The 16,867-nt window shown below is 39.7% G+C and overlaps 2 protein-coding genes across 3 annotated transcripts in view; one reads left to right on the top strand and one right to left on the bottom strand.

Moving 5' to 3' along the window:
* The window catches only part of NUFIP1 (nuclear FMR1 interacting protein 1), a 31,483-nt gene extending 22,904 nt beyond the window's left edge, over positions 1-8,579 (bottom strand). Inside the window, exons 1-5 of the mRNA XM_010980857.3 lie at positions 8,146-8,579; positions 5,945-6,030; positions 4,495-4,593; positions 3,567-3,629; positions 2,697-2,773 (exon numbers count right to left, since the gene is read on the bottom strand). Of these exons, the coding sequence (XP_010979159.3) occupies positions 2,697-2,773; positions 3,567-3,629; positions 4,495-4,593; positions 5,945-6,030; positions 8,146-8,554 (734 nt within the window). The 5' untranslated portion in view covers positions 8,555-8,579. The remainder of the gene's footprint in view (positions 1-2,696; positions 2,774-3,566; positions 3,630-4,494; positions 4,594-5,944; positions 6,031-8,145) is intronic.
* A 91-nt stretch (positions 8,580-8,670) lies between these two features.
* GPALPP1 (GPALPP motifs containing 1) overlaps positions 8,671-16,867 on the top strand; it is a 31,632-nt gene continuing 23,435 nt past the window's right edge. For both annotated transcript variants that reach the window (XM_010980856.3, XM_031466015.2), the window contains exon 1: positions 8,671-8,864. In XM_010980856.3, coding sequence (XP_010979158.2) covers positions 8,750-8,864 — 115 coding nt within the window. In that variant the 5' untranslated portion in view covers positions 8,671-8,749. The remainder of the gene's footprint in view (positions 8,865-16,867) is intronic.

The raw sequence follows: 16,867 nt of genomic DNA on the forward strand, positions 1-16,867 counted from the left end.
ACTTGGACGTCTCCTCAAAACCTCTTTCCTTGACCCCACAGTTGTTCAATCAGCAAATACTGCCCATTTTCATCTCCCAAACGGTTTATATCCACCTACTTCTCTCTGTCCCCGCAACTGCCATCTTCCAAAAGCTTCTACCCTATCTAACCTAAACTCAAGTTCCTACACTCAGGCCAAACTGTCTGAGCACTGCCTCCCTTTATTTCTTCATAGTTAGGTCTAAGTTAGCTCAACCTTTCTTTGTCAGGGAACACCCCCACCCCACTCCTCCAGACTAGGTGAGGTCCTTTCACTGATGTGCTGAGGAGGGCAGTGTGGAGGATGTGGCAAAGGAAAACAGCTACAGACATAGCGGAACAGAACCACTGAAGTTGGCTACCACTAATTTAACAGTGGCTCCAATCTTCCCAGGGTTTATATAATGATTTAATTTAAACACGTGCTAGAGATAAAAGAACCAAAGTCGGCAAATCAGGAACTCTCTTCAGATCTCCCTATTGACCTAAATGAACTCAAAATTTGAGAAATTCAACACTTTAGTTAACGTCTTAGTTACTTTATAATCATTGCTGACTAATAACCACTGTCATTCTCCTCAAGAGATTTAAACACATACAGCAGGGGCCGGCACCACTGAGCTGAAACAACTTCCAACTGACCAAGTCAGGGCAAAGTAGCAGAGAGACAACCTTAGCAGTTAGGCCATTTCCATCTCATCTAGCAGGATATGATCTTCAATACCATTATCATCAGCTCTTCAAAAACCAAGTACCAGGAAGCAGAGCTAACGGACACAACTCTTTGACTTCTAAGTTTGACAGTGCAATGGCTAAGGCTCCCTAGTAAGTGCCAAGACCAGGTCTACTCACACTACACCACTGAACAGTAATTCAGTCGGAAAATACTTATTCTCCGCATACTAAATCCCAGGCACCGTGCAAAGTGCAGCAGAATCAAAGCTGTCTAAGACCAGGCCACCTATAATATAATGCAACAAATGCTACTGTGTTTGTATTAAGCTATGTACAGGCAAAAGGACACAGTGAATGATGCATTGCGGTAGGTTGGTCCACAAACTGGCAGCCAATCCACACACTTATGCCTGGGTGTAAATCAACTGCGTCCCTCAGCAAAATATTCAGTTCAGCTGATACTTTCTTCTTACCAAGACTTTCTCAATGAAGGAAGTAAGGTATAGATTTACATTCTGGTTCAAGTTCCTTATCTGGTTACAGATGGAGCTCTGGCAGCACTGAGACAGAGGAAATGAAGGGTAAGAAGAGAACGACAAATCAGGTGACATTTAAGACAAATCGTACAAGATAAGTAAGATTCTGCCAGGAGGTAAAGAGGAAGAGGCATTCTAGTATACCCTACTCCTGCTGGCCTAGATTCTTACAGATGTTAGACAAAGATGCACTTGAAATTTTGATAAATCCATTGAGTCCATGTTGACAGGCTGGACCCAGGCTTACCTGCTTAAAAATTAAATTCCTCTGATCATCTCTTCACCCTCATCCAACTCTGCACACAGTATTAATAACTAGTATCTATACACATTTACTGAATTCTATTTGTTCTCAGTTGGTCCTAAATCTTTTATGTTTATGCTGGTTTTTCTCAGAGTTACCTCTAAAGCTTTAAAAGGCAGTGACTCACTTTTTCACATACAGTGTAAGGTTTGGCAAAGCACTATGCATACAGACATACAGTGGATTTAAAGTGAAAACTTTAACTAAGCTCAATGAAGTACAAGTTTAACATGCTGGCCAGAAGTATTAAGTATCTTTCTTGACTTTTGAGGATAACCCTTCCTATCTCAGGCTCTCCTCATTTTTTTAATTCCAGAAAAGTAGCTACTGACTTGAAAGTGCAGCTGACCATCCTTACAGTTCTGACTTAGTCTTCTGCTTTGGGATGAGGTATCCTGGTCCTTTCTGAGAAGATAATAATAAAATAGTATCCTTGTGGGATTTTTCATTAGATTCTAGCTAGACATCTACTAAGCTTTCTTCCCTAGTAAGTAGAAAGCTACGACTCACATGGTGAGGCTCAAATTTTAATTACAGGAAAACATTTCCGGTTTTTTATAGTGAAGGACAAGCATGTGAGTAGCTTGTCACTGCTGTGCTCCTTCTGCCTCGCATACTGCAATCATTCAATAATTTTAAAATGATCAAAACAATAAACATAGCAAAGTATCATCCTTTTTTTTTACATAGCATCCACCCATCACGGCCTCAGCACTGAATATCTAACACAGGTGGCAGGTAGTAGCTCCCCTCAAAGAGTAAAGTCCCATTATGACATCAGTTATTTACGAAGAGTTCCTATTAGGTCTACCAAAAACTACATTCAATAATAGCCTCATACAATACAGTTTACAGTCCTATGCCCTAGTACCAACATTATAAGGGAATGCGATGAATCAAAATAAATATAAATATAAATTAAATTAAAATTGTGTGTTTATCATACATCAAGTAACAATATTCTCAAAATCACTATATGCCAATTCTGCAGAATAACAAAATTAGGACTGGTCATTTTCAGTTGAGTATTTGCAACGTTATAAAAGACCAAATTTCCTTTTTCAAATTATTCATTAGGGCCAGGTCAGTCATTATTTCGAAGCACTCAGCCTTGCCACAGTAAAAGAAAGTTGTTTCACTAGTTCTGAACTCTTTACTCACTTTCTTCTTTCTTCCCTCCATCTTGCAATCTCCTCTGGAGTGTCTAACTTGATTTTCTTCATACCAGGAGCATGCATCTAAGGGGAAAATGCCTGCTGAATATCAGGAAGCACACTGTACGCTTTTGACTAAATGCCAAATATTATGGGGGCCAATAGACACTCTGCAGCCAACATTAAATTTACTAGCAGAGACAATTTTAAAATTAAGTAAGCAGGTTTTATCTATCCTTATTATGACTTTTCCTTTAAAGGAAAAAGAAATTTCTCGTGTATTTAGATTAGTCCTATTGATAAAAAAAGGAGTAACATAATTTGGTTTACAAAGTAAATATGTCACCCGTTTCTCAACTGACATTAAATACCCAAATGAATGACCTTCCAACCACAATTGAGGGAGACAGCCAAAGAAATAATGAAAACACAAAACGATCTGGGGCAATGCGGTGTATCAAAACAAGCATAGAGGGGGAGGGTATAGCTTAAGCGGTAGAGCGCATGCTTAGCATGCATGAGGTCCTGGATTCAAACTCCAGTACCTCCTCTATGAATAAATCAATGAATAAACCTACATACCTTCCCACACCAAAAAAAAAAAAAGCATAGAATTTGGAGTCAAGAGACCCAAGTTCAAGAATCAGTTCAGAGGCATTAGGGCAAATCATTTTATAAATCTCTTAAATAGGGCCAAGGTTTATCTACTTTACACAGTGGTTTCTGAAAAACAGAATAACAGATGTAAAAACGCTGTACAAAGTTCTCCATGAGTGTTACTTACTATTTATTAGACTATGTAAATGAAGAGCTGTGAAGATTATAGACCAATGAAATTTTAAAAAGCACATTAAAAAAATGAGACATAAAAACTTACATTTTTCCAATGGAATTGGACAATCTTCTCATGTGCAGTAAAAGAGCAATCTACTTCAGGACACTGTAAGAATTTTAAAAAAGACTATTCAATGTTTTCCATATTAAATTTATCCTACTACAGACATATTCTGGTCAAATTACAACTGTGATGTTATCACTGCATACTTATGTCAATAGCAAAACAAAAATCACTCCAAAACAGAGTTGCATTCTAAAAGTATACAATACAGTAATACATATAATTTGCTTCTCCACTTCAGTGAATGCATGATATCAGCAATGTTGTAAAACGTTCTTTTTCTTTCTTTGACTCTTTTTTCTTTTTAACTGGTGGTACTGGGAATTGAACCCAGGACCTCATGCATGCTAAGCATGCTCTACCAATGAGTTATACCCACCCACCGCCCTAACGTTTTTAATTTAATTAAGTTGAGGGCACTTCTATAAACTGAAAGACAACTTTTCCAAACTAAGAGCTTCCTTTTTAACCTTTTTTACTTCTCAAATATTCTGGTTAAAAATCCTTTTAAAGTACTTAATAAGGTCCAGACCATCCTTAGAGGATGCCAGACCATGGCAAATTATACAGTGTGGTTAAATGATCAAGGGCAGCCTTAAAGGTCAAAGAACTCACAAAGGTGCATGGAGCAACTGGAGGAGAGGCCCAGCTCTCTTACCGAGCAGAGGGAGTGCACACGTACAGACAGCTGCCAGACCCCACCTTCTCCTTTGCTGCCACTTTACCTCTTTCTGAAGCAGTGGGCTCCCCACCCTCAAACTGCAAATCCCAGGGTCAATGTCCCCATTTGCCAACTCATCAAACAACATGTCTGAAAAATATGAACTTGCATGGAAAAAAAGCTCAGAATTTCTACCGAATATACCCATTTTGCTAAATAAGTTTCAGGACAACCAAAAAAACCTACTTTTGTATGTTCAGACATGTGTTTATCATACTTCTCTTGATTTTTAAAACCACGATCACAGGTATCACAAAAATAGTGAAAAACTGGTTCCTTTCTTTTCTGTAAACAAAAATGAAGAGGCATTAGGCTTCTGGTGAGAAATCTTTAATCAACAGTAAAAATATAACTATTCCTCTAATAGTACATATTTTGATTTTTCACATAAATCTTACATGTGGGAGAAACTTCTGAACACATTTCTAATGAAGGGATGATTCTGCTTCTTTCAAATTTTAACAATCACAAAAGGGTCAGCATGATAAAAATGTTAAAATCTGAGTAGTGCTAATATAAACTGTGAGTAGATTTCAAATTGGTAATCCAATTAAGACTTAGTATAGCAAACGTCAAAATGACCTAAGAATAAATATTCAGGGTAAAAACAGCATTTCTTCTTTTAGGAAAAACAAGTACACTATATATTTTTTTAAAGTACAGAAGAGGAAAAAAATACAAGTTTCTTCTGTATAGCACAGGGAACTATACTCAGTATCTTGTTATAAACTTTAATGAAAAAGAATCGGAAAATGAATATATGTATGTATATGCATGACTGGGACATTGTGCTGTACACCAGAAATTGACACATTGTAAATGAATGTACTTCAATAAAAAAATAAATAAAATAAAAATAAATTTTTAAAAGTATGGAAGGGGGAAAAAAGAATTATTTAGGTAAATATTCATTTTTTTAATTCTCAATTTGCTGTTTTTACATTTAAACAAAAACAAAAAAGATTATTGCAATGAGAGATATATAGGAAATGGTCTCCAAATGTTTAATGTTGAGATTATAATAAATGTATCACACTTTCGCTATATTTTATATATTAGCTACATAGTTTTCATGCCACACAAAGGGCACTAATTGCATGTAATTGCTGTAGACCTTACTCAACTTATTCTAAACTAATGACATTATTTATACATCTTATAAGTTGAAAGACCAAATTGTAAGCTACATCAGAATAAAGGAAACCTATTTTAAGACTTGGTTACTGAACATAAGCAAGAGTTGATCCTCAATGGAAAAAAAAAAACTTTTAATGCCATCCTTCCCCTCCCAATTTGCTAGTAATATAAGTATAATACATTATGTATAATTTATATTTTTTATTTAATTGAAGTTAAATAACATTTACATTTATCTATAATCATAATTTCCAATTATATTTACTCCTGATACTACATTAAAATGGATTTAATGTTTTCTTTTTCAATAATTTCTCCATTTATTTCTCAAAACAATTTTGGTTTACTTAAGCTAAGATCCTTAAAGATCCTTTTATAGCAAGGCTCTGCAGTGTCAATAATGGATGCAAAACACTAAGACAGTTATGACAGAAACTCAAGATATAAAACAGTGATATAGCAACCAAAGTGTCACATTCAAGAACATCTTTAAAAATACCTTTTTTTTCTGTTTTCTCCTGGGAGAGAAGTTGTTGAAGTTATTGGCATCTGCATCATGTCTTCGTGGAAAATAAGAATGTTTAACTGAAAAACAAAGATCCATAAATGTTTGCAACAATAAAATTATTGAAAATGTTATTTATTATAGCATGTCACAAGTACTTGAGTAAAAACAGTGGTAAACTACCTCTTCTAGGAAGACTAGTAGCTCAAACAAATTAACAAAGATTAAAAATAGTTTACCAAATATTTTTCAAATCAATACATATTGGTAAGATTATATGTCCATAGATGCTTCAGGCATTTAAGTAAAGGAATGGACAGGCTAACCTGGTAAAATTTCTATATAACCTGGTAAAACTCCTTGTAGTTATTTCTGATGTAGCTATTTCTAATGTTTGACCACTAGAAATGCAAACCTTTAAAATCCCTGATACAGCTCTTTCAGATTCTATTTTACACAAGGAAAAGAGAACTTGTGAAATATTTTTTCTTTCAAATTCTTTTCCTTTCTTATTGTCATGACCCTACTCTGAAACTTTGATCTTTCACCCAGATTACTGTGACAGCCTCCCAGACTGTCCTCCAGTTCCTAAACCCTCTCTTCCAGCAGACCCTGCATACTGACACTACAAAAATCATCCCCCAGTCACCACAACCCTGCTCACAACTCTGGAAGCAAATGGCTTTCCAGAGTCCGTCAATGAGATCCCACTTTATCTTCTCACCCTGCTCTTCCCCCATAACCTCCACATACTCTGCTTCAGTCATCCCAGAACACTGCACCCTTCAGAACTCACCTTGTACTGACACCTCTTTACCTGTATCTAAAAAGTATCTTTTCCTAAATCCTAAACATCCCCCAAAACGCTTCTTCCAAGAGCTTTTCCCAGCTCCCCCCAACACTCTGAAATCTTCTCCTACATGCCTCTAATACCAGTCACACTGTATTGAGATTTATATTTATGAACCCATCTCACCCAACTTAGTATCATCTTAGGTACATTCAATCCCCAGCATTTGGCACACAGTAAGCAATGATCTGGATTCAATTTAATGCAACTTGAATCTTGTAGAAAGTTGGAGAATGGTTTAAAGTGAACAATCTCGTAGCTTTAAACATAATCTACATGCTGATGACACCCAAATTTACAGCTCTAGCCTCAACTCTCCCCTGAAAATACTAACTAATAGCTGAAAGTCAGTTCAGTACCTCTACTTGACACCTCCTGGTCTTCTTTACAAAGTTGCTCCATCCACACCTTTCCACTTATTTAGCAGAAAAACGTTAAGCTATTCTTGTCTCCCCTTTACCTCACACCCATATCCGGTCCTTCACCAAGTTGGGTTGGCCTTACCCTACCTGCAAAATAAATCTAGAATCCAACTACTTCTCATCAACTGCGGAGCTCCACCCTGCTCCAAGTCCCCTTTTAACAGCTCTCACTTAGTTAACTCCATTAACTTCCTGTCTCCCTTTCAGTCAGTTCCCATCAACAGCCACATTAATCCTTTTAAAACACAAATCAAACCACACCATCTCTCTGCACTAAGCATATCACAACAGTAAAAGTCAAAGTCCCATGATCTACAAAGACGTCTTCCCCAACAGCCTGCAAATCTGCCCCAGGCTCAGTCCTCTCTAGACACACCGGCTTCCATTCTGATCTATAGGTCCTGCCTCCAGGCCTTTGCACTTGCAGGTCCTTCTGCCTGTATCACCAACCTCCAGATGTATGCACTGCTCCATCCCTCACCTCCCTGAAGTTTTTGCTCAAATGTCACCTTACTGATGGCTGACACTGACATTTAAAACTGCACTGCCTGTCACTCTTCTCTGCTTTCCCTCTCCAGAGCACTCGCTGCCTTCTAACACACAATGTTTTATTTTGTTTTATTGCCTGTCTTCCTCCACCAGGGGATGTTAAGCTCCTTAAAGATAAGGTTTTTTGTATGTTTTCTTTCCTGTTATATCCCCTGTTCCTGGTCCATAGGTAGAATTCTATAAATAATTGCTAAACTTAATGAACAGGATGGGAAAACTTAACTAGGTATGGGACAAATTGGGATACATTAATACCCAGCCTCCAAGAGTGCAGGCCAGTATCAGAAAGGGAGGAAAGGAAGGTGGATGAAATAGGAGCGGGAAAAAGGGAAGAAGTAAGGTAAGGAGTGGTACAGAGAGGAGTAACGACCTACCTGGAGTGTTGTGGGACTTCTGATGCTGAGGAAAGACACCCGGAGACTGAGTCCAGTACCATGATGTCGAAGCTTGGAAATTCCAGGAAGGCTGGCCATTGAGTTGAGGCTGAGAATTAAGAGGCAACTGAGCGACGAAGGAGGGCTGCGCCCCGGGAAGAATCTGGGCGTCCAAGTGGGGAGGCGCCTTGGGGAGAGCCTGGGCCTCTACAGTGGGCTGCGCCTTTGCGGAAGGCTCGGACCCTGCTGCGAGAGGCGACGAAGGCGGCGGTGGCGGCGGCAGCATGGCCCAGAGCATCCAGTTGTTCGGCAGAGAGGCACTGTCGCTCAGAGGCCCCGACGTGGGAGTCAGCTCGGGAGCTGGAAACCACCCGGTGGGAGTCACGAAACCACTTGCCGGTTCAGCCATGCCACCCGCCAGGTAACTAACCCAGCGTGCGAATGTGGCGCAAGCGTTAGGCGTCACTTCCTTTAGCGTTGATGATACGGAACAGCCAATCACGGGCCTCTGCGTCATTAGTCGGCGCCGGAAAAGGCTTCCCGTATTTGCGGCGAATCGCGGGCTGCTTTGGGGAGAGATTTGACTCGGCCTGGGTACACTTGTATGCGGGATCAGTGTCTGCCACCGCGGATGGCGAGGGATCTGATCGGGCCGGCGCTACCGCCCGGCTTCAAGGCCCGCGGGTCAGCAGAGGACGAGGAGCGGGACCCCAGCCCGGGTAAGCGGCGTGTCCCCTGCCCGCCAGACCCGCCCCCCTCGTCTCTGGCCCGGCCCAGCTTACTGAGTACCGGTCCGAGGCCTAGGAGGGCAGAGAAGTGGCGAATGTGCTCAGCCCGACCGGAGCTAACTTTCCTTCCCAGGCTGTGGCCGTGGGGAGACAGCCATGGGGGCTGCAGAAACGAGCTTTGGCTGGTAATCATTATCCTGATGAGGTATTCCCATGTAATGCTTAATGCGCTGGACGCGGTGCTGAATGACCGATACAGATTCAGTCATTTAATCTTCCTGGAAACTGTATAAGGTAAAGACTTTATGTCGTGTTACACATAGAGACAGTTGAGGCCCAGGCTGTTGCCCAGAACCACACAGCTACTAAGCGGATTAGAACAAAGCCCGTGCTCCTAACCTTTGTGCCATCTTGCTTTCTGACTTACAATGAATGCAGTTGGCTCTTGCAGAAGATACTTTCTCCTCTAGCCCCCGACCTGCCTTTGTAGCCTCTTACCCTGTCATTGCATCAGACAGACACAGCCCTGCTCAAACCAATCCAAGTTTCCGCGCACTTCTTCAGTTCTCTAGGCTTCTTCAAGCCTCATCTTGCGCTTCTTGGCATCCCTGACAATCCTCTACCCTATCCTTCAAGACACAGACTAAATGTCACTTCAGTGAAGCCTTTCCAAACTCTCCCAGGCATTGTCACACCCTCCTCTTTACCCTCGGGTTTTTTCCTACTTAGTTACATCACATATTTGATACACTGTTTTTGAATAACTTTTTGGCATATCTGTCTCCACCATTGCACTATGGTCTTCTAGCCTTAACACATAGCAGGCACCCTCGATTTGCCAAATAAATGCTTCTCAGATTCCTCCATGATGAGAGTCTAGCTCCCTTAATGTTTGTTCTAATTTGTAGCCTGGGACTGACTGCAGTTGGTGAAGCTGAAAAAGCAACCATCCCATTTCTGAATCTAAGTTGCATTCTTTGACTACTTAAAGGCCATGTTTCTACCTTGAACTTTCTTTCCAGGTCTCATTTCTGCTATAGCCTTTAAAAAGTTAAGTTTTTATTTTAGCAAGGAAGATTCCATTCAACTGAAGTTGAAGAAAAGTAGGGTTAACCAAAATTTTTAGTTGGGTTCCTATGCTTACGTTGGTTTTGGTTCACCATATTGCCTGATTTTAAACCAAGGCAGGATTTGCTGGTAAGCAACCACCATCCAATAGATACTTGTATTACGATTTGCTTCCATCATTCTGCCAGCTTTTACTTCAGACACTTTCTGTCTACTCTTTTCTGCTTGTTTCTTTTGTACAGTCATTCTCTCCCCACCCCTACCCTCAGCGTTTAACATCATGTCTGTGTGTGTATCGCCCTCTACCTTGACTGAATCTTACCCCAGTCTGCCTGGCACATAAAAGGTCCTTGGTCGTTATCTGCTGAATGAGTTCACTTCTCCATCAAGCACAATATCTTGCACATAGCATGTCACTTTTTTAACACGCAGTTCCCCTTACTATAATATCATTCCCTTCATAACCTCCTAGATGGCCGATGCTAAAACAGTTGCCAAAAAAATCTTGAAATATGATTTTTTTTTAATTGAAGTATAGTCAATTTACAGTGTGTCAGTTTCTGGTGTACAGCACAATATTTCAGCCATACATTTACATACATATGTTTGTTTTCATATTCTTCTTCATTATGAGATAGCACTTTTTATCTCATTATTCTTCCAGAATAATAGAAGTTTATTAGTACCAATATCCTTGAAATTCACTGTATGACTTCATAGAAGTTCCCCTGGTGCCATCTTCCATTCTGCCTGCCTCTCCAGTCCTCTTTCAACCAAAGGGTCACCACTCTCCTGACCTATAACATCAGAGCTGAGTTTTGCATGCTTTTGCTTTTTATGTAAATGGGAAAATACAGTATGAACACTTTTGTAACCGGCTTCATATTTTGGCACGGTGTTTTGAGAGAGTCTCCATGTTAATGAATTATTGTTGATGTTATTATAGATTGTTTACTGTCATTGCTATAATAGTCCATTGTGTGAATGCCTGCAGTTTCTTTCTCTATTCTACTATTAAGGAACGTTTGAATAGCTTCTTCTTTTTTGGCAGTTAAAAAAGTGCTGTTGTACATTCCAGTACATGTCTTTTGGTGAGCACATGTTGCATGTCTTATGAAATTGTTGGGTCATTGGATATGCATATATTCGGCAGATACTGGGAAACAGTTCCCAAAGTCATACCAATTCACATTCCCACCAGCATGAATGAGAATTCTTGTCGTTCCATGTTCTCACTAATACTTGGTTTTTTCTGTCTTTTTAATCTGGTGATTTGTAGCAGTATCTGATTAGTAGTTTTAATTTGCATTTCCCTGGTGACAAATGAAGTTGACTGCCTTTTCATATAGTTTTGGCCATTTGGGTGTGTGTCACATCCAAGTCATTTGCTAATTTTCCACTGAGTTACCTGTCTTTTCTTACTGCTTTGTAGAATTCTTTATATACTGAGGACGGAAGTCATTTTTCAGTTATATGTATTGCAGATATCTTCTCTGATTCTGTGGGTAGCCTTTTCAGTCTCTTATGAGTGTATTTTGATGAACAGAAGTTTAAAATGTTAATATATTCTAATTTCTAATTTTTCTTTTTTTTATGGTTAGAGCTTTTCATTAAGTAATCTTTATGTACTCCAAGGTTACAGAACTGTTCTCCTGTGTTTTCCTTTAAAAGCATTATGGCTTCAGCTTTCATATTTACATTTGCAGTCCATCTGGAATTGATTTTTGTGTATGGTGTAAGGTGGGGGTGAAGTTTTTTTTTCACATGTGGGTGTCCAGTTAACCCACCACCCTCCCTTCCCCACTGTACTACAATGTCATCTTCCTTAAAAATCAGGTGAATAGTGTATGTGCATCTAGTTTTTTTTTTTCTTTTTCATTCTGGTAAAATATGCATAACGTAACATTTATCATCTTAACCATTTTTAAGTGTACAATTTATTGTTGAAGTACATTCACATTGTTTTGCAATCATCACCACTATCCATAGAACTCTTTTCCTCTTGCATAACTGAAACTCTATAACCATTGAACACTAAGTCCTCATTACCCCCATTCCCCTAGCCCTGGCAACCACTCTTCTACTTTCTGACTGTATGAATTTGACTACTCTAGGTACACCCATGTAAATGGAATCATACAATATTTTTTGTGTGTTTGATTTATTTCACTTAACATAATGTCTTCAAGGTTCATGCACATTGTAGCATGTGTCAGAATTTCCTTTGTAAGGCTGAATAATATTCCACATGTGTACATACCACATAGACCACATTTTGTTTATCCATTCATCTGTTAGTGAGCACTTGGTTTGCTTCTGCATTTTGGAAATTGTGAAAAATGCTGGTGTGAACAGGGGTGTACACATCTGTTTAAGTCCCTACTGTCAGTTCTTTTGAAAATACATCCAGAAGTGGATTTGCTAGATCATGTAAATAGTCTGTTTAATTTTTTTGAAGAACCACCATAGTGTTTTCCACGTTGGCTGCATTTTACATCCCCACCAGCAATGCACAAAGGTTCCAGTTTCTCACCATCCTTACCAGCACATGTTGCTTTTTGTCTTCTTTTTTATAATAGCCATTCTAATGGATGTGAAGTAGTAGCTCACTGAGGTTCCCATTTGTATTTCCCTAACGATGAGTGATTTTGAGCCACTTTTCATGTGCTCATTGGCCTGTGCATCTAGTTTTAAGAAACTTGAAGTCTCCTTTCCAAAGGAAAAAAATCTAAATAACAGTGCTATCCCCAATGTGTCAAATTTGTAATTGTCTAAAGATACACATTATGTGATACTCTGACCCTAAATCAACAAAAAAGAAAAATTATTTTAAGAATACTTTGTTTTGGAAGAAAATATGGTCTTTTAGAAAGCTATGAACTTCGTATTTTATCACATCAGGAGGCCCATAACACTTCAGTGTAAAGAATGAGTTTTGAGCTGAGCTGTAAATGGTTAGTAGAATCATTGAGACCAAGAGGTGTGAGGGAGCATTCGGACTGAGGAAATGACATGTATGAAGACTTTAAGGCAAGGTAGGATGGAACAAGGTAGGCTCCGTGAACAGAGAGGACCAGGTGACTGAAGCAGAGAAGGTGAGGAAATGAGATTGCCCCTGCCCACCTGGATGCTCACATTCTAGCAGGAAAGCAAATAAGCAGAACCTCAGAGACCAAGTTAGGGAATTTTGGTCTCTATTCCAGGAGCAACAGATGTCTTTGGAGAGTTGTGGGTTTTTTAATATTTTTACTGAAGTGTAATATATACAGAAAATATACTTAAAGTGCACAGCTTGATGAATGTTCAAAGCTACACACAACAGTGTGACCAGTGTGCAGAAGGACCCTTTATGCCCCCTTTTAATCACTGCTCCCTCCAAGAGTAACTACTTTCATGATTTCTAACAGCATAGATTGGTTTTGCCTGTTTTTATACTTTCTGAATAGAATCATACAGTATGCAGTTTTTTCCGTAAGAAACAATTTTAAGAGCTTACAACAAAGGTCTGACATCAGATTTGCATGATAAAAAGATGAGATCCTTCAATGTCCCACCCACTCTCCATCCTCCTCTTCCCTCCCCTTTCAGGATTTGAATCTATTGCACAGACATCCACCAGGTGAAAAAGACTGGATTAACCTCTCAGTGCCTGGGGCTGCCTCAGTTTGAGCACTGAAAGTCCCACCTCCCAGGAAGCCCCCAAGTTCCAGGCAAACCAGCACAGTCAGTCCCCCTCATTTCTGTCTTCTGTAATAATGCACCTCAAACTTGAACAGGCACTCAGATCACCTGGAGATCTTGTTGAATTCATAGATCTGGATAAGGCCAGAGGTTCAGCATTTCTAACAAGTTCCCAGATGCTGCTGCTGCTCCTGCAGGTGCCAGGACACTGTGTAGGGAGGGATGGGTGCGTCCTGTGCTTGCTATGTCTGTAGTTCTCACATTGGTTGTAATGTCTTATTTGCTGGTTCCCCCGCTGAACTGGGAGTTCCCCAAGGAAAGGGACCATGCCCTAGGCCTTGTGTAATTCCGGACACTAGTACTGCTCAGTAGCTTCCTTTTGGGCAAGTAGAGGAGACAGTAGAAATTCCTAAAGAGAAGCCCAGGATTCAGGGCAGAGGGCCAGCCAGGACCAGTATAAATGTAGTTAACCAGAAGTCTTTATGTAGGAGCTGGAAGGAATTTTATGGCTGGCTAGGAGTGCAAATTTGTGCGTGTGTATGTGATAGAATGCACATAACATAAAAATATATCATTGTAATCATTTTTTCCTTTCTTTTCTTTTTAAATTTATTGAAATATAGTCAGTTACAGAGTGTCAATTTCTGGTGTACAGCATGTTTCAGTCATACATATACATACATATATTCATTTTTATATTCTTTTTCATTATACGTTACTACAAGGTATTGAATGTAGTTCCCTGTGCTACACAAAAGAAATTTGTTTTTTTATCTATTTCCATTGTAACCATTTTTAAGTGTACTATACAGTGGCCTCAAGTATATTCACATTGTGCAGTCATCACCACCATCCTTCTCCAGAACTCTTTTCATCTTGCAAAACTGAAACTCTCTACCCATTAAACAACAACTCCCCATTCCCACTTTTCCCCCTTCCTGGCCCCTAGCAACCACCATTCTCCTTTCTGTAAGTGGGATCATACAGTATTTGTCTTTTTTGTGACTGGCGTGTTTCCCTCAATATGATGCCCCCAGGGTTCATCCATGTTGTGGGCTGTGTCAGGATTTCCTCAGGTGGCGATTCTTGAGCCCCATCTGATATCTATCCTGTGTTCCTCATGCTCAGCTACCCCTGGGAGAGATCACTGACTCGCATGACCAGGGTTCAGAGGAGAGGGGAGCACACAGGTCTGAGATGGACCAAATTAACTTTATTCAAATACTCTGGAAAATTGAATGCTGGGAAATGTCCCCATTTAAAGGTCATGTTAAAAAACCACTGGGGTGCAAGTGTTTTCTTGAGACCAGCCATACTCCAGATGCTGCTCTGTGAAAGCCGAGTGCAGCCTTGGCTCTTGTGGCTCTAAGTCCATTCTCCTCACCTGTGGTGATCTCCACTCCACTCATCTCAGCCACATCTGCACTCACACTCTGGCCCTGTGCCATCCTGAAAACCTAATTCAGATCTTGTTCTAAGCCAGAACCCCTTAGTCATCCATTGTCCTTACTCAGTTTCTCTCATTACACTTTTTTTTTAATCTTTTATTTTTGTTTTTAGCCTCATTGAGCCATGTGATCTCTGCCTGTCATTATTGGCCTCCTTTAATTATTTCTGTCCCTGTTCAACTTAGCCTCCGTGTAGTCTATCCATTCATTCTTTCTCTTGCCAGTGTTTTCAACTGCCTTCTCCCCTTCAGTATTCTGTTAAACCCATCTGGCAAAAACCCAGCTGTGGATCAGTCCAAACATGCAGCCTTTGTGAGCCCACACCCAGGCTTCCAACTGTTGTTCGAAGAATCCTCACATTTCCTCAGGCTAATGCTGCCGAAAACTGTAGTCTCCTCCCTGGCTGGGTCCCCAGCGCTGCCCAGAGGGTCCCCACACAGCTTCTCCCCATCATCAGCCTTGGCTTTTTAAAACCTTCTCTTTCTTAGACTCACTCTCATTCTGCTTCACAGAAAAAGTAGGGGCCACCTTAAGAAAAATTCCTCACTTTTCTGGCACTTTGCCTAAAAACTTCCCTGACTCTGCCAGGTTCTTTCATCTTCCCTTTGATCATAATGGAAGAGGGATATTACTTCCTCCCAAGGCTAATCCTTCTGCTTTTACGTGGAATCCCTTCCCTTGTCTGCAGGGCTCTTTGCCCTTGGCATTGAACCAGAACATTCCAATTGTTTCCATCTTCTTGAAGACTACTCCACATCCCCCTGTCGCTTCTCCTTTTTCTCTCTGACTAGATCTCCAACCAACACTTTTTCTAGGAAACTTTTCTCTGACATCACTATCTATTCCCATCAAAAGACAGTTGGATGCTCTTTATTTATATTTCCATGACTTAACCCTGTCTGGGGGGTGACCAGCAAGCTTTTCCTGGACCAGATAGTAAATATTTTAGGCTTTGCCAGTCAACAGGCAAAATCAGGATTATTATGAAAGTATGTATATAACAAGAGAGAAAACAAATTTTTATTGTTGAAATTCAAAACTTGATGGAGTACAGTTTTTTGTAGTATAAGTCTACTAATGAGAAGAATGGAATTGCTTTGGGGGCAATAACATTTTGTTTAATTGAGGTTCAGAGTTAGCGTTTCCTATTACCATTAATTGATCGCTGATCTATAATGAGATTTGATGTGTTATACTGAGTACATCTTTTTGTATGCATAATTCTGTGTGATAGATGCTACAAGGGAAACATAATGGAATATATAAGGCACGTTCTCTCTATTCACATGGCAGTTATAATCTATTTGTAAAACTACCATTGCAGAGGGAGAGTTACCTTAATAATGAACATCACCGCTTTAGGAGAGAGATGGAATAGATCATTTTAAGTGCCTAAAATAATTTTTGAGACATTGTATATAGTTCTGAAGAATGATACCTATAAAAATGTGAAGCCAGGCACATCCTCAGTTTTATTAGTAAGTCTGTAGTGTGGCTTATAGTAACTTATGCTTTCAATATTCTTCTTTTTTAATATTATCATTTCTTGGTATTACGTTATTATGTAAATGATTTCTTTTGACACAACCCAAATGGAAAATAAATAATTCTATATTTTGAATGTTACTTTATACATTATTTTTCCTATGATCATTTAAAAAATAAGGCCATATATTCTTCTCAGATGAGATTATATTCATCTGTTCATTCCCTTCTTTAAAAATGCAAGGCAGGGGAGTGGGCATAGCTCAGTGGTAGAGCACATGCTGAGCATGCAAAAAGTCCTGGATTCAATTC

Source organism: Camelus dromedarius, chromosome 13 (genome assembly GCF_036321535.1).
Source record: "Camelus dromedarius isolate mCamDro1 chromosome 13, mCamDro1.pat, whole genome shotgun sequence".
Taxonomy (NCBI): domain Eukaryota; kingdom Metazoa; phylum Chordata; class Mammalia; order Artiodactyla; family Camelidae; genus Camelus; species Camelus dromedarius.